Source organism: Esox lucius, chromosome 21 (genome assembly GCF_011004845.1).
Source record: "Esox lucius isolate fEsoLuc1 chromosome 21, fEsoLuc1.pri, whole genome shotgun sequence".
In the NCBI taxonomy this organism is placed as follows: domain Eukaryota; kingdom Metazoa; phylum Chordata; class Actinopteri; order Esociformes; family Esocidae; genus Esox; species Esox lucius.
The window spans coordinates 17,435,534-17,458,428 of NC_047589.1; the positions used below are offsets into that span (position 1 = coordinate 17,435,534).

At 37.9% G+C, this 22,895-nt stretch overlaps 1 protein-coding gene across 1 annotated transcript in view; it reads left to right on the forward strand.

Annotated features, from left to right (window-relative positions):
• dpyda.1 (dihydropyrimidine dehydrogenase a, tandem duplicate 1) overlaps positions 1-20,156 on the forward strand; it is a 198,477-nt gene extending 178,321 nt beyond the window's left edge. Inside the window, exons 21-23 of the mRNA XM_010891133.5 lie at positions 13,524-13,676; positions 14,038-14,178; positions 16,630-20,156. Of these exons, the coding sequence (XP_010889435.2) occupies positions 13,524-13,676; positions 14,038-14,178; positions 16,630-16,800 (465 nt within the window). The 3' untranslated portion in view covers positions 16,801-20,156. The remainder of the gene's footprint in view (positions 1-13,523; positions 13,677-14,037; positions 14,179-16,629) is intronic.
• Positions 20,157-22,895: the final 2,739 nt, after the last annotated feature.

Sequence of the window (22,895 nt, forward strand, 5' to 3'; positions counted from 1 at the left end):
TCAAATTCAAGCATTTTCAAGCACCTAGTTGTAATATTATGGACCTTCATTTTATAATAAATTTTCAAGCCTATATAATATAAAAACAACATCCCCAAACAGTATGCAAAATAGTACCAGTATGCATTAATCCTTAAAGAATAATGCACTTTATAAGCCTTTTTAATCACATCCTCTACATTCAATATGTAATTCTAAAATATGTCAAAATAATATGGATATTCCCTGAAATAGATTGAATGCATCAAAGCTATTTTAAATACTGTTATATTTTTACAGAAACAAGCCTATAAACATGTATTTTACACTAATCTCACCCTGCACTTATTTGAGATCTTGGGTTATTGTTTTTAATGTTTTTAAAAAGGCATTAACAATGTGATTCTTATTGTACTTCAACGTTTTGTTTTAAAATGACAACTTAATGCCAACATTCATTGTGGTCCTTCTTGGTAACCACACATTTTTACTGCAGAAAGCAAAAACTGTAGAAAGCAAAAACCAGTCAATTAAAGCGGTGATAAATGAACAAATGCCCAAAATCTGATCATAGAATAAAATCTGAAGATAAATTGGATAAGAAGAATATGATTGACAAGTGGGCTTATAATGAAACTGAAATGTACTACTAAAAATAGCCTCAGAACTGATATTATATCATGTTTTTGCGGACCCCTTGCCAGTTCTCTCATGACACCTGGTGTTCCGGGGACCCTGGTTTGAAAACCCCTGAAGTAATGAAAGCAGCCAGACTTGCCAGTGATTAATAGCTTAGATGCTATTCATTCAAATTCAGAATGCCTAGACAGCAAGGAAAAGTCCTGATGGTTTATTATTGTTTGTTTACTTTGAAATGGAACATCAATCATTCTCTGAAAATGATTTGTACGAATGCTGTCCTAATCCAATGCCAGTCGTTCCTAACACAATGAAGAAATCTCAAATCAAATTTGACAAAAGCCAATTGTTAAAACATTTCCTCTATTATGTTTTTTCTTTGAGTCTACAATTCTTGGGTTTCTACAATCTCTCACATTTACGGGAAAAAGCAATAGCAGTGCACAATTCCTGGAACAAATGCAAATTAGGAAAAAAACACACTTCAATAAACTCTTTCCCTTATTAGAAATTAGTGGTGGTTATCAGATCACAGACGTGCAGGTTCTACACCAGCCCAGAGAAAGCTTTGAAGCATCCAAATGCTCCAGATTCCCTACAGTCCTGACGATGGGACATCTTGCCACATTACAAAAGCTACAGTTGAAATACAGGAGAGCAGAGAGAGACATAGAACAAAGAAATGTATGAGTAGGAGGGCAATACCAATAAGAATATCAGAGGTGTTTATCGTACTACCCTCATCTTTTGCTTTATAGCTCTACATCGTGTGCGTGTGTGTGTGTGTGTGTGTGTGTGTGGGGGGGGGGGGGTTATCAGCAAGAGTGTGTGTGTTCGGTACGCTGTGTGGTGTCATGTAGAAACATTGTTCCAGACATGGAGAAGCAGCCTGTACTTAACATCTCCCTGTGGCAACATGGTGCCGGATACACTGATGCTAGCGCAGGGTGACACCAAGGAAGAACAAGACATTCACATCACCGGTCACTGAGGGGTCTGGAGCACTTGCTCTCAGTGCACTCAGCTCTGAGGTGACAAAATGAACGACAGTAGTTTTTATACCATAGCTTTGTGTTGGCTTTTATTTGGACGTGAACAAATCTTTTTGGCTCTTTTGAACATTGTTTTGATTCCTCAGCTCTCACATAAGTCTGTTTAATATAGTATGAAGGAATCTATGTCATATTATATTAATAGAGATTTTTGTGTTTAGTTCACCCGGGTGAAGTCTGTGGCCAAAATGACCTTGAATTATTTGTTGTGATACATTTAATCTCCATTCCCAATTTCGTGATGTCCAAGTCAAAATTAGGGCTTTGCCTGATTGCAACTACTAAACATCAGGTTCGGGAATGTCTAATGTCATCTGATACATATCTTGCCAAGCCATTCTGCTTCTTATTACACTACTCACTCAAGCAGAAAGGTATTTCTGGCACCAGCATGCTGGAGAAGAATGCATTCCCTAGACAACAACCATCATTGAGCTTGCAAATCCTGGACCTACCAAATTGAATTGCTTGAGTGAGGCAGCCCGGTCATCTTGACTCAAGCAGCATCCCCCCAACACTCTGAGCCGTGTTGAGCCAATTTGTGGCACCTCCGGACACTGTCAGTGTGCCTGGACCAGGATTCGAACATCGGCCGCACTGTAGGGCACACAACTAATTTAGGAAATTTGTATCAGGGCTTGGATTGGTAGTTCAGCCATGAATGCTGAAATGTCATGGTTTGTAATCAGTGAAAGTCACACCTTGTCCATGGACTTCTTACAGGGTAACGTATCCTGATAACCAAAATCATTTTTCTAATCTAGACGGTAAACACATTTTAACAGGCAGTGGAGCACTGTACAGTGAGCATGACATTGTGGTTTGTTTATCAGTATAAAGGTAGATAGGAATGCTGCCATAGAGGCCTGGTTTACTGGACTTCCCCATGCCTTGTCTCTGCACTAGTGGACAGTAAAGATAGAGAGTGACAGCTCACCTGTGTCTGTGTGTAGGGCAGCTGTTGCCGCAGGGCTGAGGAGCAGTGGCACAGACCCAATGAGACAAATACACCAAGCACACCATGGGGGGACAGGGTCACATTACTTACAGTACAAGCAAGACAAGGGTGACATATGGTGTGTGTGTGTGTGTGTGTCTGTCCCGTGTGTGTGTGTGTGTGTGTGTGTGTGTGTGTGTCTGTTTGTGTGCATGTGTTTATGCGTGTGCACCTGTGCATGCAAGTTTCAAGTCAGACTCAAAGGTAGAGTAGTCAGAGGGAAAGATTGTTTGGTCGAGAGAGATTAAGATAGACAGTGAGGCTGTGCAAGAGTGTACACGACATTTCTGTGAAAGGTAAAGAAAGAAACCTCAAGTGGGGGGAAAAACATTTGAGGTAGTTAGCGAGAGCAAGAGACGGAGCTCATAAAAGAGAAACTGAAAGGGAAGAGACATCACTGTCAGTGCAATTTCCAGGAATGTCAGATGATTAACAGGGTAGGAGCATTCAACTTAAGATTTGTTCCCCCTCTCCTTGTTAATGTAGGTAATGTGAAAGAATACTTCCTTGAATAGTTTAGGTGGCACTCAATGCACTTTCATGAGAAGATTCATGGTTAAACGAAGTAGCCGAAAGGTTATAAAAAATTCCCTGATGGTAAATGTATTTATTCATTTTTCAAAGGCTACATTTTAAAGGCCCGGTGCAGTCAGAAATACAATTTTCCAATAGTGTTCATTATATTGTATTTACACTTTAAGGCTGAAATAACATTCTAAAATTGTTAAAATTATTAACCCTTGACTTGTAAGTGCTTTTTGAAAAACATTCTAGGAATGTCAGACAGTTTGGATGGGATAGTATTGAGTACAATGAGTTTCAGCCAATCCAGTCTGTGTATATAAATACCATGTCTTGACATATATCCTAATGCCCTAATGGTCAAACTGAGCATTTCTAAAGCAAGAGAGGGCTCAGGTTAATAACAATATATGAAAAATATATTTTTAAAAACCCATACTGTGATTTATAAAACTAACATTTAATATAAATAATATGTACTACTGCACTGAAGAATACCCTAAACATGCCAGCTTTTTCTCATGACTTGTTAAAAAATATATTTTACCTGTGGTGAGTATATTTACACATGCCCTTAATCTGAGATTGTGCATCTTTACTTCTCATAATTTACAGATATATGTTACCTACCAGTAATAACCATTTGGATGGGTCTAAAAAGAAACATGGAGATGCTCATGTGCTTCCGGATTGCTGTCTCAGCTCAAATAATATTGTTTTACTCTAATATAGTGGCTTACATGAAATCTAAATTAATTAATTTAAGACATTTTGCCACAGAGCAACACAAAAAAGTCCCTGATATCTATATATTATATAAAAATACAAAATAAAATGTATTTTATTAATTGTAATTGATTTCATAAGTATTTAACCCCTATAGTCAGTATTTGCTAGAGATGCCTTTGGCAACAATTACAGCCATGGGTCTATTTGGATAAGCCTCAACCAGCTTTGCACATCTGGACACAGCAATTTGTTTCCCATTCGTCTTCGCTCTAATTTACTCTTTATGTTGCTCTATATGTGTTGTACTCCAGTATGTTTTACAGTTGACGCATAAGTTGGAACATACATCATCAATTTGAAGGCCAGATGTTAAGCCTCACTGAGTATGCAATGAAACCTACTTGTCAGCTGACACAGGGAAGAAGAGCAAATTCTTGTCCTATTCCCCTTGTTCCTCCTTTACCACCTCCTCCTGCTCGTGCCAAACAAGGGGTGGGAGTGAGTGTGGTACTGCTAGATGTGTAACCCCTGCGCTGCGGCACGGTTCAGGGTTTAATTGCGGTTTGGCCATCTATGTGGCAGAGACCGGGGGAGCTTGGCAGGACCCCAGGGGTACGCCTTGGACGAGCTCGACCTACACTCTCTGCTGGAGGCCTCTCCGTCCAGCAGTCTGGCTGGACTCGGGTGGCGGTGATATTTGGGGTGAGGATAGAGTTGGGAGGCAGGTGTTCATTGGTTGAGACTAGGCCAACCGTCTTGACAGGGAGGGGGTGATGACGGTAGAGGGAGGGGGGAAGGGGGAGCTGTGCGCTTTGGACAAAAAAACATGGTTAGGCTGCTTGGCCATTCTCCCTTGTACTTCTCTGGTGTTTAGTTCTTGTATGAAACGTTTATTGATGTGTTTCTGTGGCTATCTCATTAAATGGCCAATTATGATAATGCCATGTACCTCGCTGGTAGTATTTATTTATTTAATTATTTGCTGGTGCTGATGGAGAACATGTGCCTCTTAAGTCTAAAAGGCTGACAATACAGCTATTTTGAATAGTAAGCTAATGATATATTAACATCAAGTACAGATAGTCGGTAATTATTTCAATCATTATTGTATCGTCACCACCTTTATTTAAACACAAGTACAACATACAAACCTTTAAACAACATATTCAGTTGATGGATTTAATACATAAAACAGCAACTTGTTGGCAAAAAAAGTAGTTTTTCGTTTATGGCAGTGTTACACAGGGGAGCTAATGGTTACGGGAATCAGGAGTTCAAAGAGGTAATAGGCATATATTGTATGTCTATGAGAGATCGTCACACCACCACCTGTTATTATGTTGGCCGCTTACTGAGTAAAGAATTATCATGTGCATGTCAAGTGCCTTTTCAGCAATACTTGTAACTTTTTATTTAGAAAATAAACCAGACTTCTTTAAACAGTAATCTCTCAAATCTATTCTATTCAAATCTATGTCTCCCCCAACACATCCGGCGCCCTTATTAAACCCCTGTTCATTATGTTCAATTATGTTTGTTTTTTTGTCTTTTGACAGTTTAAAAATGTATTAGCATTAATTTCACTCAATGTACTCATAATATTTCATGAATATGCAATTTAATGATTTTAGTTTTGTTAATGTTAAAATATGAATGCATTTTTGTTTACTGAAAATCTTAAATGTTTTGAAGCTCTTGGTCTGACAGTGACGTTATGTATATAACCCCAGCTCAGGTTTTGTTGCTTAAATCTAGTTCTGATTTGGAGTTCAGATCTCGAAATGATAAAAAACTGACGTAACTTTCTTGCTTTGTGTCTCTCCATCCTCTATTATATAATTACATACAAAACGTTTTTTAACCTTTAATTGAGTCATAACTGTTCAAAGAAAAAACATGTGTGGGTCACCAAGTCCCCAAAACTGTGATTAGATGACACCTCCTTGCTAACAAGTGATCTGAACAGGTTGCCCAGAGTAAGCCCTAGCTGTCATGTAACCACAAAGTTATGGGCTAGTGTTTGTTGATTGTAATTAGAACAATTATTGGAACCAGGTTCTATTGTCTGTCTAATCTTTTTGGCAACAAAAACCAGAGGTGAGTCTGGCATTAAAAAGCCATTGTCATCCAGAAAATAAAATAATACCCACAGTGAAGTATGGTGGTGATCTGTGATGTTGTGGGGCTGTTTTACTTCTAAAGGCCCTGGGGACATTGTTTGGATACATTGCAACATGGACTCCTTCAAGAACAAGGAGATTTTAGGCCAAAACCTGAATTTGCAAAAACCTGGTTATTGTTGGATCTTCCAGCAGGACAACGATCCAAAACAGCCCTCCAAATCCACAAAATTAAATCAATCAAACTCACAGTTCCCTGAACTAAATCCCATTGAAAATCTTTGGGGTGAGCTGATCATGAGAGTCCACAAGCAAGGGCCAAAGACTCTGTATGGAGGTCTCAGATCCTTTCCTATGTGTTCTCCCATTTCATCGAACAATATGACTCATATCGGAAATGACTCAGAGCTGTTATCTTGGCAAAGGGAAGATGGTTATATGAATCAAAAAAATTATTTAGTGGTGACGATTTTCAGCAATTTTGACTCCACTGAAGTTCGATTCATATGATTTTTAGTGTAAGATCGTGCTGATAAACAACAATGTTTTAATGTTTACCTAGGGTGCCATTCATTCCGGATGGCAGCGTAGATTCTGTGTATAGATATGATGGCATATGGGCCCCCCAAAGATGGTAAACCTTGCGGGGGCTGCGGGTGTGTCTGCAGCACCAGTATTCGGGTGGGCTGAATGGCTGGCTGGGAGTTGATAGGGTTGAAGAAAGGAACCATGCTGTTATACTTGGAGTGGCACAGTCTGGATGTCTTGCTCTGGCCAAATGTAAGATAATGTGTCTCAGTGTTTAGTGCATTCATTTGATTTGATTTCAGATCAACTCGAATTTTAGAAAGCAAGCGTGTATTTTGTGTGACTTGTGTTTTATGCTGAATGATGAATTGGGACTTTAATTGGTTATGATACATGCTAACTAGCATTCAGCACATCAAGTAATTTGCAGATACATTTTAATTATCAGTTTGGGATATATATTGTAGAATTTAATATTTTATTTTTGGAAGCTGGATTTCACCCACCCAGTTTTTAAATGCAAGATAATTTTCCAAAGCTGTATAAAAGTGTTCTGTACCAACAGACATGAAAACAAGCTCTTCTCCTCTCAATGCATAATTTATTAAGGCAGATCGGGTGTACATACAATGCAAGTTATTAATTCCTCCTGCTACACCACTTTCTTGATTTACACTTTAAAGAAACAAACCTAACAAAATACACAACCCACATCAAACTGATGACACGTTTTTGTGGTTGTTTGTTTACCGATAAGGGGGAGGAAGGAATTGCATCCAATTAAGGATGTGCAGTCTGGTTAACAACCCACGCCACCTTACTGGTGTTCCAGTACCTCTCACTGAAGAGGACACAGCTCACCAGCTTTGGGAACTTCTCAATGAGAGAAAGAGAAGCTGAGTAATTACAAAACAAATAGACCGGTATAGTGCAAGACACAGGCTAAACTGAAAATGTTGCTTGACAAAGACCGCTTTCCCTTAATGAGGGTAAAAACTTGTTGTATCTGTCTCTCTGTCTCTCGTTCTCTGATGTGTCCAATGTTGCAGGCCTTGATCTTCACTCTTTCATGAACATAGTAACATTTATGAGGATACTGTCTATCTTTGTGCAAAGCCTAGAATCAAGATTAGACATTGACAGCTCTCTTGCGCATACACTAACAATGTAAACATAAACACCTGCCTCATAAGAAAACAGCTGTGATGCAAATTGTCCAAATTGTTTTGCAATCATAAAATGCAGGAAGTCTACACAAAATGTGCATTCATTTCTAATCGTTTTCTCCCCAATATGGATTAAACACCCTCAAATTATATCTGACAGTCAGCACTTTAGTCACATTGTCACGGTGTAATTTCAAAGTGCTGTAATACAGAGCTGAAAAGAAAACTGAATGTGTCACAGTCCAAATACTGTTGGAGTTCCGTGTCTGACTCTGAGTGCCGTTAAGTGCAACCAGAGCCCTGCTACTGTCCGTAATGGTTTGCTGTTATTGTGTAGTGTGACTGGTGCTACCAGCCAATCCCAGTGACTGACCAACTGGAATGTGGTCTGCTTAGTCACTGTTACTATATTGTCACTAGATCGCCATGCTAGAAAGGACAAAACACAGAATAATAGAATCAGAGTCAGCTCACTGGATCTAAACTTTTTTTTTTCTACATTTATTTTTGGTGCGTTCAGTGAGTGCTGAGGCTGACATAGCCCTACACAAACTGAGACTGTACATGTTCTGTATTGGATCATATGCCAAATCACAATACATGCTCAAATCACAAGAATAATTAAACATTCATAGTAGGGCCAGCAGCTGTAAATAAACTCTCAACAGCTGTAAACTGTCTGTGTTTGTGTGATGCTGACATTCTAATTTGTCCACGTGCTGAGCTTATGTTCTCTTTCCCTATGTGAGAAACAAGACATTTTGCCATGTGTTTACCTGGAGTCCTTCTTATAATCTTAATGTCCCAATGTCCCAGTGCAATGAACAATGAATTGCCCAATGTAGAATGTTGTCTTTTGTACGGGACATGAAACTGGTGTCCTGAAAGAATCAAGAAAATGTATAGTGATAAGATCTTGGTGGTCACCTCGGAGGACATTTGTATCCTATCCATTCAAATATCAATCAATCTCAAGAAGATGAGTAAAGTTGAGTTGTTGATGGCTAAAAAAAGTGGCTAACATCTCTTTGAGGTACTATCTATACTAGGATGTCTATGTTTTGCTTGATGGCTGACAAATAATGGCCTCTAGTTCCTAGGAATTTGCAACTCCTGTAAATGTAACTCAGCAATTGATGTTAGCAAGGATATCCTTGTAAATAGCCCCGTAAATGCTGTATATTTAGTTTACTGAGTCGTCTCTGAAACTGGCGAACAAACTGATTGTTTAGACCGACTCAAATGAAGTTGCTTGCGTTTAGATTTATGTTATTATAACCATTCAATGCTAAAAACGACATCATACGTTGACCCTGAAACAGTGCAATACTTTCCGTTCAAGCCTACGGAGCATTTATGGTACTGCTACTACTACTACACAATGGAATAACTGTAACCTTGTATCATTTCTGTAAATTTGGACGGACTACCCAATGAATAGTCGATCAGACACTATAACATATAGAGCAAATGGCTTGTGTTACCTGCTAGGAGCCAACATTATAGTAGAATGACCAAACCAAAATAAAAAAGTTAAATCAGGAATTGTATAAACACATCTAAATAAGACTGACATTTGTAAAGAAAAAATATATAATCAGGTGTATCTAGATGGAATGAAGACAGTATTAAAATGATGGCTTTGTAGGTGGTTAATATCAAATGTGTGGCATTTAATATAAAATTAAAACCGTTGCTACTTTTAATTATATGCAGACAATGTTTGCACAGTGTGTGCCTATGATATTTTTGGAGCTTAGAACTCATTACCATATTAAATTTTAGAAGATGAAAAAAATATACTGAATTCATTTGAATAAATAGTTACATGAAAACTGAAGAAAACATGTCACACACAACTGTTTTTCCTGAGTATCTACAAATAAAAGTTACAACATCTTGCCTACTAACCATCTGGACTTTGGTTTATTTCTGTCCAGGGTTAGGTGGAGATATTTGGCAGACAGGTGTGGATGAGGAGACAGAAAGAAACAATCTTAAATTTTTTTGTATTCGTATCCTTAGAAGTTGCACTGCTGTCATGTGCTGATATATTATATATGTGTGTTAATGCCACGTAAAGTATATATATGCCATTATTCACAAGAATATGTGATATATACTGTATGGCCAATACACCACAATGCAATGCTAAGTGCCTGGATACAACCCCTGCTCTTGGTATATTGGCAATACCACGCAACCAGAGGTCCTCATTGCTCTTAAACTGTTTACAAACATAATTGGAGCAGTAAAATTAATCATTCTTTTGTCATCTGCTATACCACATCTTTTAGCAAATCTGCAGTCAAACTTGATCCACCCTGTTAGAACATTTTTATTATTGTACCTGGTCTAATCAAATCAAATGCACTGGACATTTTGTAGTCCCAATTGGGACACCAACTGATGTGATATGATCAATCATAGCACCGAAAAACCCATGCTAGCACATTTACATAAGCAGCTATTGAACAGCTTGGTATTACCTCATTCCCTCAGGTCAATTAGAAGATTTCGGGGTTTAAATTAATTAATGGTACCCTAGCTGTGGTATAGGATTGGCTTTCCTCAGTTGCATGTTGCGCTGGCTGTTTCTTAGCCCGTCTGGCATCACTGAGGAGTACCCTATTTCATCAGTGTCTCTCTCACGAACACTCACACGGCATGCAAAATACCGGCCAGCCTGAGCTCAGTTCCATCCTAAATATTGTAGCCGGTAGTGTGTGGTTGTGCTAGTAGTATGAACTGTCATGAATATGGTCATCTGGAGAAATCACAACAAGCAGGTCTGTCTCCAGTTAAGTACACCAAGTACACATGTGACCTGGGATGAGCGTTTCTACAGTATACCACTAGTGGACTCACCATAAGGTGGGATGAGCGTTTCCACAGACACATACATGCATGCAAATGGCGTACACGCAAATACACAACAACACATCATGGGGCGGTGGGCCCGTCGTCCTCCATGACGCCAGCTGTGCTCTCTCCCTCTCTCGCTCTCGCTCCTCTCTCTCACACACACTTGCACTCACAGAAACTGTTCTTGTTCCTGATCAAAGACCCCCCCCCCCCCTCTTTTTATTTTTTAAATGACTTGACAAGAGAACATCTGAATATCAAAGGTATACCTTTGGACTTAAGTATCGGCATGCAAAGATTACACACACACACACACACACTCTCCAGGGTCCGTTTCAATTAGAATTTCAAATATAAAGTCATGATGGGTCTGTGGTTTTCAGAACCTCAGTGTTGGTGAGTCTCACTTACTGTTGATCAAATAATACCCAATTGCATAAAGACTTGCAGAAAAACATAACAAGGGCTGGTGTTCAGGGACAACACACACTGTAGAGGCTGAGAGGAGCACACATCCTAGACCACAATTACAGAGGGGAAAATTAACAGTACACAAATACAAAGAGAGAACTATTTTAACCTTTGTTTAGATTTGATATTACTTTTAATATATTTTTTTTTTTAATATTTAGCTTTTACTACTCTTCTATAGTTCACATGTTTAATTAATGCTTAAAGGTGTATTGACTATGACAACATATGCTACATTTGCACAAGTAACTTTAATTAACCCTAAAGTAGTATCTCTTGATCCATTCAAGTTAGAGAGACCAAAACGACTTTGTTTCACATTTAGGCTATCCTAACTTGAAACGCTTAAGTGTGTATTGACTGCGATTACATACATTTGCATAATTCCCATTAATTACACTCTAACAGTTTATTTTAAACCATTCAAGCTACAGACTCTAAACCTTTTGTCTCTTTCCCTACTTTTCTGCTTTTCGAAGTCAGAAGAATGATTCCACTACTATTCAGCTACTATTTAGAAAGTGTTAATGCAATCCCCAATAACTTTACTTGTAAAGTTCAACTAAATTTTTTATCATTATTGTAATTATTTTCCAGCTGAAACATAATTAGTTGTCTTATCCTCTAAATAGGGTATTCGATAAAAAATGAATAGAACCAAGCAATCATTTGTTCCAGTGGCAATAAAAAAGGTTCAGAATGTTTAAGTGTCAGTGTAATGTTTTTAGTCAGTGTATTTCTATGCTTATTAGATGTTTATTTGTATTTTGTGTATGCAAAGTAACTCAAATTTCCCCAGAAGATAATATAGAAATGATCATCTATTCATTGCTTGCCTGGCCTGTCTCAAAAATACATGTGATTGGTTGCCTTGAGTTGTGGGAGTTCGGCCACGGTTATCAGAGGCCATACAGAGTTAAATCAAACATGAAAAACCCTACTTTTCACACCACAACAAACAATTTTTGCATCGGGAAAAAGGGAATCAGAGTTGCAAAGCTTTACAGTAGAGACTGTTTGAGGCTCTATCCTTTTTGCATTACATTTTAGATTCTTGGCAATTCATTTGCAAAGTTTTTTTTTTCTTCAATTATAATATTTATTTATTTTCCCCAGAAAATGTTATTGTGTTTTGGCTGTTATGTTCCTGTGAGACAAAATTGCCCATTTCAGACAAGACTAACTCCTTTAGGTAATGTTCTTCTTTCTCTTGCATCCCCTTCACCATGACAACAAAACATAAAGTAAAATAGCTTGCAGGCAGGCCGCAACCATTTTGAGTGAGCAAGCAATTCCTGTTCATTGACACGGTAATGTCTTAAGCCTCAATGCGAAATGAATATTTTTGCAAATATATTGCATGATTTTACAGTAGAGGGCCTACAGGAGATGCAAACATGAGTAAACCCAGGACAATAATCTTCCTGAAAACCAACCTCCATGACCACCATCAGCTGGTATTTCACTTTTAAAACCCAAACAAATTTTCAATATCATGTCGAATGCACTGCACAGCAGCTGGGGATATAGATGTAATTTCTGACGAGAACTGGAACTGAAACAAATGTGGTTTTATTGAACTTTTCGGTTTTGGGCTTGTTTAGTTATTGTGTATTGGGGAGGTTGGGCCGTTTACTCGTAGTGTTGTACACCTGCCGTGATTCAGAAGGAAAAAAAAGAAGAATGAGAGATAAGAATATAAAAAATAAATTAAACGCTGTATAAACTCAATAAGCCGAGGGGTCACCTCCAGTGGTTGATACACTAAAAGTGTAAATGTTGGCCAAACGGATCTAATTAATTTTCCAGAATGAAAACAGTGGCCACCACTCCAAAGCAAACAGTGTTCCTTTAATGCTGTCAGTCTGTGGGTCTTTGAGCCCTGGTCCTCATCTCATCCCTGTCTCATCCTCGTCTCACTGTCTGTTTGTTCTCCTCTGATGCTTCTAGTGAGGCACATCAGTGACGCTTCAGTACTCAGTACAGGAGGAGCAGCTTAAAGACTCACTAATCAGTAGTAAACAGACAGACAACCTCTCTTAGGTAAACAAACCTGCCAACATATGGCCAAGAAGGACACAAGGCAATATTACAAACGACCTACAAAAGAAATGTAGTTAGTATATAGGAATTGTCATTGGTAAATCACTAATAAATTACTTTAAAAAAATGATTCTAATATATTACTTTATTATTGAAGATCATCTAATCAGTTATTAATCCTGAAAATTAAATATTAAATAACATGGGCATATTTATCTTTAGAGCCTTTTGAGTAAAAGTTGCCGGAAATATATTTAACCAATGAAAACGAATATAGATTTGCTTCAATAAGTTACAAAAAAAGCTTTTCTTGAAAGGAAACCATTGTTTGTTAAGGGATTCCCCTCCTATATCAGAATATAATCTGAAGCTGATAGAATTTGACAATTAACCAAGACTTCTAATCTTTCAGAGTTTACCCAGCTTTGGGCCCTATCTGCTTGAGAAGAAGAAAGTTTTGGCTGACTACAAGGAGGCAGTGAGAGACTACGTTGAGAAGACCACAGTAGTGGAGTCCAGTGGCACCAGAACCTACACCGCCAAGAAGCCAATCCCGGCTGTTAAGGTGAGCTAGGAGAAAACACTTAAGTTCCCCATGTTACTTGGTGTTACAATGGTACAATTGGTTCTTGGGTACATGTATACTTAACATGCATCATCTACAGTAGTACTACATACTAGTACTATATACATACTGTGGAAGGCATGTTTAATAAACTACCTCATTCTTACTATTCTACTTGTCTGGACATTGCCTTCTAGATTTAGCCAGGCTGTTAAGAATGCATCATCATCATGACAAACATGCTGGTACAACATATTAGAGTATGTGGACAAGTCATTAGGTCCAAGTGTGTTGCCACAGAGGTCATATATGTTTACACTGTGTTCCGTATGTAATTATATGTGTGTTGCCTTGCATCTAGGATGTTATAGCCGGGGCTCTGAAGTACATCGGAGCGTATGGGGACCTGAACAACTCAGAGCAGGTCCAGGCCATTATTGACGAGGGAATGTGTATCAACTGTGGCAAGTGTTACTTGACCTGCAATGACTCCGGATACCAGGTACATACTGAACATCCTCTCCATTTGTTTTAAACACATAGACTTCTAAGACAGAAATATTGACAAACACACACACACACACACAGTCTTTTTGAATTTCTATACACTGATTTGGACACTGGTAAGCACTCGGATCTCATGTTTCAAATTCCCATTTCATTGAACATATAGTGTCATGTTATTGGTAACTATGTTTGATGTACAATTGCAAGATGAGATGGTATCAGAACCTGGGTTGTTCTGAACAGGATTAGAAAAGTTTTGTCTGTTGTGAAGATGTATTGCAGAATGAGCACCTGAATTATGCTTCTGACATCATTATATGGGCAACAAAATGTCCAAGATGCCCATAGAAATGTTACTCTGGAGGTTTTTGTGAAAGTATAAAAGACAAAAAAAATTTGAAAACAAATCTGACAATAGCGTTGGCACATTTAAGCCTTATTATAGCATAAACAAGACATAAGCCTAACCACCTCAAAACAGTATATAGCATGAATAAAAGGGACATGGCCAGCCATGTTCAATCCCCCAAATGGCTCTAGTCATTGTTTCTAGCTATCTGGCTTTTATTAACACCACTAGTGGACTCACCATAAGGCGGAAGAGGCAGTTGCCTCAGGCGTCACACCATCAGATGCTTCTGAACTGGGCATAATTAAAAATAATAATAATAGCAATTAAAAAAATAAACACACATTTTCCACTCGAGGCCCCCAGATCCTCTGCTTGTTTGTGGCTGAGTGCAGCAGCGCTCTGTGTGGCTTCAGCACCAATAATGATGTGCAGTCTGTTAACGATTCATTATTTCCTTCATGTTTTTTACTGACTCAAGAGTCATGAATAAGGTTTTCATAGTAACTTGTACATTTTAGTTATTTGTTTGACCTGTCTGTTATGTCCGTTGACACAGCTTTATAGAATCAATACACATGAATCCAGCCGCACCACTTTTCTGCCCAACAGTCGAACTTGAGAACGAATCGTTCGGGTGCGGTTGCAGTTTGTGAATGATAACCACCTTCTTGGCAGTCGAACCGATGCATTCGCCAAGTCATTCATATGCCGGTTGTGGACGTGATGAGAATTATTTTCAGTGTCAGGCTATCAATATCAGTTGGTTCCTCTGTTCAGAATAAAGAGAATTGCATTAGTAAGGAAAATATTTGCTTGGAGGCACCATTTTGGGTGGGTCTGCATTCAGACTGAAGTTATAGGATGGTTAGTACAACCACTCTGTACACAAGAGTCAGTCAAGCCTGCAACATTAAGGTTAATAGGGGTACACTTTGTTAATTAATGTTCCAGGCACTTCTATGAAGGCCTTGTGGTTTAAGATTGTGTTCCTTTTTACCAGAAGTGCAGTTTTCAGGTGTACTACACTACAGCATGGTTTACACTATGGGGGCCATTTGATTCTGATTATGTTGAGTATTGCATGTTTATTCTGCGAGAACTTTTTTTATTCAGCCCTAACCACACAGGGAAAGTAACGTGTATAAAATCAAGTTATCCCTTAATTTCACCTGGAAAAAAGATGTCTTGTTACAAGGCCTGTTTTACTTAACAGACCAAGTGGTGTATAGTACCGACAAAAATGTAGTCTCTCTATTTGTAGAACTATCTATGTGGTAGAAAGGTTTTATTAAAATCATCTCTTCCCTGGTAAATAAATGTCCCCTGCAATCTATCAGCAGGAGTATTGATGAAGTAGCGCAGCCTGTTCTATCAGAGCTGTAATTGTTCACAGTGGCGCTCATTGTCTGTGAGTGGATCTCTGAGAGGGATTACATGTTATTAATGGTTTCTAATAAAGAAAGGCATTCATCAGGATAATGTGTCTCCATCAAATAGGTGGTTACTCATGCATGATTGCACACACAGACACATCGGTACGGACACATGTGTGCGCACACAAACATGCACACACACAAACACGCATGCAAACACACACATACACACACAAGCATGCAAACACACAAACATACACACAAACAAACGCGCATACAAACATACACACACACAAACATGCATGCAAACACACAAACATACACATTAAAAACAATCCATAATACAGCTCTTTTTCATCTGCTTTAGAAACTGCTTTAGAAACGTAATTTTTACTAAAATACATCAACATTTGTCATGCTTTCCTTTCAATGTCTTTAGTACAATTCTTGTATATCTTCCATAAAAACTGTAAAGATCTATTTATTTGGTAGCGCCTCGATGATAAACAAAATTGGTTAAATTATTCATTAACATGAGCGTTGCATAAACATTTTCACAACCCAATATTTAATTGTTAATCCACTGTGTTGCAGGTCTGTGGTAACATTATTCATTGGTCCGCTAGCTACAAAACATGGATGCATTGTTAGGTTTTCTGTGCTAGCCTAGCAGCCATTCCACACCTAATAGCCTTCTCTATCTCTTTCTTTCTCTCTCTAGGCAATTTCATTTGACCCTAAGACCCATTTGCCTAAGGTTAACGACTCCTGCACCGGTTGTACTCTGTGTCTCAGTGTCTGCCCTGTCATCGACTGCATCAAAATGTTTGCCAGGACAACACCATATGTGCCCAAAAGAGGCCTCCCTCAAGCCGTCATGCCTGTATGCTAAAGCTAAAAGATGGGGAGATAAAAAATAGATAGAAAAAAGGGAAGGAATTAAGTCTACAAATGTTTTAACATTGATTCTACTGCTAATTGTGGTGTGAATAAATATCTATGTTATAGATTATAGATTAGTTATTATGTTATTGTGTTACTTAAGACATGAAATCAAAACTGATTTAATCAGGAGTTTTTGCCAGTTTTCAATACAAGAACGACAAAATTAAAATCTGCAAATTGTTCAAAATGTATTACCAATATAAAACAGAATATAATTGATTACATAAGTATTCATTCCTTTTGCTATGACACACCTGAAAGAGCTGTGGTAAAACCAACCATCTTTAGAAGTACTGTAATCATGTTCCCCATGACTTCAGGTTAAATACACCTTACTCTTGGAAGTCCCACAGCTGGTTAGTGGCACCCCCCCCCCCCCCCCCCCCCCACCAAAACGACATCAGGGAGACAATGCAACTTCAGAATAAGGTTCTACAAAGCACCCAGGTTGGATATAAGACTTATTTTCAAGGCATTGAATATCCCCCGGAGGACAGTGAAGTCCATTAGAAGAAATGGAGAGAATATGGCACAACCGTTGAATCGGTCTAGAACAGGCCGTCCTCAAAACCTGAGCAGGCGAGAAGGGCGATAGTCAGGGAGGCCACCAGGAGGGCTGTAATAAAGAGTTACAGTCTTCCACGGCTGAGCTGGGACACCCTGTGAATACTGCACCAAAGCCTGGGTGCCACACGAAAGGGCATTTCATGGAAGAGTGGAGGAAAGAAAGCCATTGTTTAAAAAAATAAAAACCTCTTAGCTCGAGTTTGACAGAAGGCATGAGGGAGACTCTGAGAATGAAGTAGACTCTAAGCCTAACACCACACGTCGTCCTGAGAACACCACGGTGGGGACGCATGGTGGTGGCAGCATCATGCTTTGTCATGCTTTTCTGTGTCACAGCCTGGAAGGCGTGTGAGGATAGAGGGCAAAATAGATGCGGCGAAGTACAAAGAAATCCTGAAGATCTGCTGAAGTCTGCAAGAGACCTGGGATTTGGGAGAAGTTTTATCTTCCAGCAGGAAAATGACCCCAAACAAAAGCCAAACCGGACTTACTTAAAAACTAAAAGGTCTATATCCTAGAGAGGCCCAATCAAAGCCAGGACCACAATCCAATTGAGAATGTGTGGAAAGAGTTGCAAATGACTGTTCATCAAAGATCCCCATCCAACTTGATGGAGCTTGAGTAATTTTGCAAAGAAGAATGGACAAAAATTCCTGTGTCAAGATCTGCAAAGCAGGTAGAGACTTATCAAGATGGACTAATGGCTGTAATAGCTACCAAAGGTGCCTCTACCAAATATTGACTTAAGGGATGGAATACTTATGTAATCTATTGTCTCTTTTGTATTTGTAATTAATTTGGACAATTTGCTGATGTTATTTTTCACTTTAACATTATAGACTTCTTTGTATTGATCTGTTGCATAAACTACTTATTAAATAATTGTGTTTTTCATATTGTAACACATTAATATGTGGATAATTTTAAGTGGTGTGAATACTTTTTAAAGTCACTGTGTATACATCAAACTTATTATATTAAAATAATCACATGAGTGGCAAATCGTAGCATTATTTCTGAACAATGGTGGTGTGGGGCAATGTGCTGTCGTTTAGTTTGTTTTCTCTCCTCCGTTTATTCTGTCAAGGCTCTGATAATGAGAGTGAAGGGGGGAAGCAAAATGGAATGGAAAGGAAGAGAAAAATAATGGATGTTTATGCAAACGGTGAGGTCTTTATCTGGCAAACAGACACAAAAACATTACACTTCTTAACAAGCCCACCATGGATGACAGTTGGACCACGAACCCACAGCATTTAAAAGAGATGTGATGTGTTGAGAGGCATTTTCAGAAGTGCAAGAAGGGGTAATGAACAGAGATTAATATATGCTCATGACATCCAAGTTTCGACAGACTCATTTCTGCTCATACCACATTAAAATAAAATCTGGCCTGTGGCTGCACAAGCAGTCACTTCTCTGCCCTTTTACGTCAAAGCATCTCTGCTGCATGAGGATATAAGGTTCTTTACATGTACGAATCTTGTTCTCTGCATGTGTTCATACCTAGCTAGGTACTTCTCACATTCCTCCTCACTTCACTATTTAATTGTGTTTCTCAATCTCTTAACCCATTTCCACTGCCTTTACAAGATCAGTCTGTCATTGGGAAGAAAAATAGACATATTCCATGTGTTTTTTGTTTTATGAAGTATAGTGGACAGTCACTTTCTTTAGTCATTTTATGGACATTAGGAATCAGAGGAACACAGGTATGGTGAATAAAGAGGTAACAGAGCAAACATAATAAAAAACAGGTAGGAAACATTGGGGAGACATTAATAACATGCGGAGAACATGGTCTGCATATGAGTAGGAGCTTCCAGTCACATAGCATGGGATATTGAAGGTCAGAGAAAAGCAAGATCCTTAGCCATATTAGCTAAATTCTTAAAACTAACCAGGTTCCTAATATCAGGGGTGTTCATTAAATACAAAGAAGTGTGACAATCAACAACAATGTATTTTCCTGCTGAGTTACAATACACAGCAATGTTTTCTAAATCTACTACAGGTAATGTCTTCCCTTTGCAGCTGTGGTACATTCTCTCTATCACAGGTACAGCATGAGCATTAAGAACTGCTACCATATCAATATGTATTGCATATATATTTCCATATGTATTTCCATATCTATTACATACTCATTGTTTATGTGTTTGTTTCTAACAGGTCTCTGTCCCAAAGTTAAATGATTGAAATTAATGATATATGTAATAAAAATACAATATTCAGTTTTTCTGTGGTTACATTGAAAGATACTAATCTAATATGTAATTTTGTTTATTTGTTAACATTGTTCTATAAAACAAAATCCCATCTTTAGATTTTTCAAATATATAAAAATGTGTAAAACAGCTGTTGAGAAATTTGTAATCTGATTCATTTACATGGGGTTCCAAGGCTTTGGCAATTCTGAAGTATCTTTATCACTTACTATATGGTGATAAAGTATTGCTGTCTCCTCAGAGCCCAAAACGAAAAAATGTCAGAGTATATATCTCGTTTCAAATCAAGTAGTAACCACAAATTTCATTACATTTTATCATTTTATAAACTACATTTTATAATCTGCATTGTTTTCAGATTTCTATGAAGTTTGAGCAAATATTATCGATAATATGTATAATACACATATATAATTGCATTATTTTATTTTCAATTATGTAAAATAAATGTGCATATTATTATGAAATTGTGGTGTAAATCAATGGTGGTATACTTCATTAAACATAAATTTTCCATTGTTTTTTTTTCTTCACAAGAAGTATTTCATCATATCATGGTCATCTGCATGTCTATTCTTACCACAATTGAAGGTAGAACCTTTTTTTTCTATTCAGCATTTTAAGAAATCTTTTGATAAGTGACATTCATTTCTCCACAATTTGTTGTACTGTAGTCAAGATTTAAGAGATCCATTGTTTAAGTTTTCATCATTAGATTTCTGTCAGTTTTTACATTTGGTAAGTGGAAACAGTAACATGCTAGCCATAACTTGAACATGCCTGAATTAGTCTCACAAGTTGTTGCAAATGTGTAATCATAGTTAGCTAGGGTTAAAAGCAGGCTACTATTAAAATCCATCCACTGTATAGATACTTTGATGTGTGGATAAAAACATGGGCAGTAGGAATCAGTAGGAATCAGTCAAAGGCTTAGAGTCAGACTAAAGGATTCAGGTCTGTTGAAAAACACTTCAGCACTGCCCCTAGTACACTGAAAAAAATATAACATTGATCAAACCTAAAAAATTTAAGTTTGCGATTCACACTTATATTTTACCAGTTGACTCAAAGTAAATCAATTAATTTGGTTCAACCTGAATTTTTGAAGTTGATTCCATAAAGTCCCAATTCCATATATCCCAACATGCCTTTATACATATACAGTGGATATAAAAAGTCTACACAGCCCTGTTAAAATGCCAGGTTCTTGTGATGTAAAAGAATGAAACAAATCATGTCAGAACTTTTTCCACCTTTAATGTGACCTATAACATGAACAATTCAATTGAAAAACAAACTGAAATCTTTGAGGGGGAAAAATAAAATATAAATCATAATAACCTTTTGATTTTATTACAGCACTGTTTGGGTAGGAGTCTCTTAGCATGGCACATCTTGACATGGCAATATTTACCCACTCTTCTTTGCAAAAGGACTCCAAATCTGATTGCGAGTACATCTCCTGTGCACAGCCCTCTTTAGATCACCCCACAGATGTTCAACAGGATTCAGGTCTGTCTTCACTGTGTTCTATGGTCTATCTAATGCTTTGGAAATTCTTTTGTACCATTCTCCTGACTGATATATTTCAACAATGAGATCCCTCTGATGCTTTGGAAGCTCTCTGCGTACCATGGCTTATGCTCTGAGATGCAACTAAGAAAATGTCAGGAAGATCCTACTAGAACAGCTGAACTTTATTTGTGATTAATCAGAGTCACTTTAAATGATGGCAGGTGTGTAATGACTTCTATTTAACATGAGTTTGAATGTGATTGGTTAATTCTGAACACAGCCACATCCCCAGTTATAAGAGGGTGTGCACGCTTATGCAACCAGGTTATTGTAAGGTTTTTATTTAAAATTTTTCCCCCTCAAAGATTTCAGTTTGTTTTTCAATTGAATTTATCACATTATAGGTGACATTAAAAGTGGAAAAAGTTGTCTCATTCTTTTACATCACAAAAACCTGGCATTTTAACAGGGGTGTGTAGACTTTTTATATCCACTGTATACTCTATTGTAAGCAGAGTTTTGAGTATATTGCAGCTATTTACTTTGATATCATGAGTATGGTGTTATTAATCTCTGAAGGACAGATGGTTAGTTGCTGAGGGCAACAGGTCAAGGAAAGTACATTTTTAGGCGGCAGGATTTTCATTGTGTGGTGGGGAGGTGGGCCTAAACCAGACGGTAAAAGTGGAGTTGAGGATTGATTTTACGATTGATGTGTAAACATGGATCAAGAACGACTGGGACATGTTTGTTTTTTTCAGCCGCCGCAAGTGCTAGGTACACTTCTTGGTAATTGCTGTGATGTTGTCCTTCCACCTCAGATTGTGGGAGATGATGGTCCCTAGAAATGTGAATGATTCAGCTCAACTAACGCCTACACCGTTTTGTCTGTGTTCAATTTAAGGTTGTTTTCACTGAATCAGGTCGATATCTACACGGTACATGGACTCCTAACATACATTCATTGGTTTAGAGACAGTACAGAATGAGTGAGAGCATCCGTGTGGCATGTTGAGGGAAAACGAGTCTGAAATGTGCTTACCCAAATTCAAATGTAGCGTCATGTCACTTAGCAATTCAGCAATACACTATTTCTTTCTTGTAGTACATTGTATGGTGTTTAAAGAAATGCTGATATCCATAAACAGTATCATTGTGCATCCTTCTGTCAAAATGATTTTGAGATAAGCCAATTTTCTTTTAATTTAGTATGGAGAAGATTGAACAAAGAAACATTGATATATAAATGTATTTTCCATGTTACCTCAAGTGCCATCAGCTAGAGGGAAATTCTGTTTTTCACAGAGCCAGGTAAATTCAGTTCAGTTTCCGAGTCACCCAGAGCGCTATCTGGTTCTAGTATATTCTTTTCGCTGTTGTTGATTACCAACTGAACAGACAAATTCACCCAGTGATGAAGCAAACTCCACCATAAAAACCTATACTGTTAAGGCTAATCTCCACAAGCTAGGAAACACAATCAGCAGGTATGTCTAAAGATGTCTTGTTACATATATTAATTACAAGACAAAGAAGATGGTTGGCTATGATTTAAACCAATACATACCTTCTATAAGCTAGATAATGAATCCCCTAACATTGTCTATAACCCTGTTCATAACAATGTCCAGACCATACTTACGAGCAATGGTCAAAAGTAGTTTGCTATACGAAATATGGTGCTATTTGAGACACACCACCTTGTTATCAGTGGAGGGGTGTGGTCCTAATA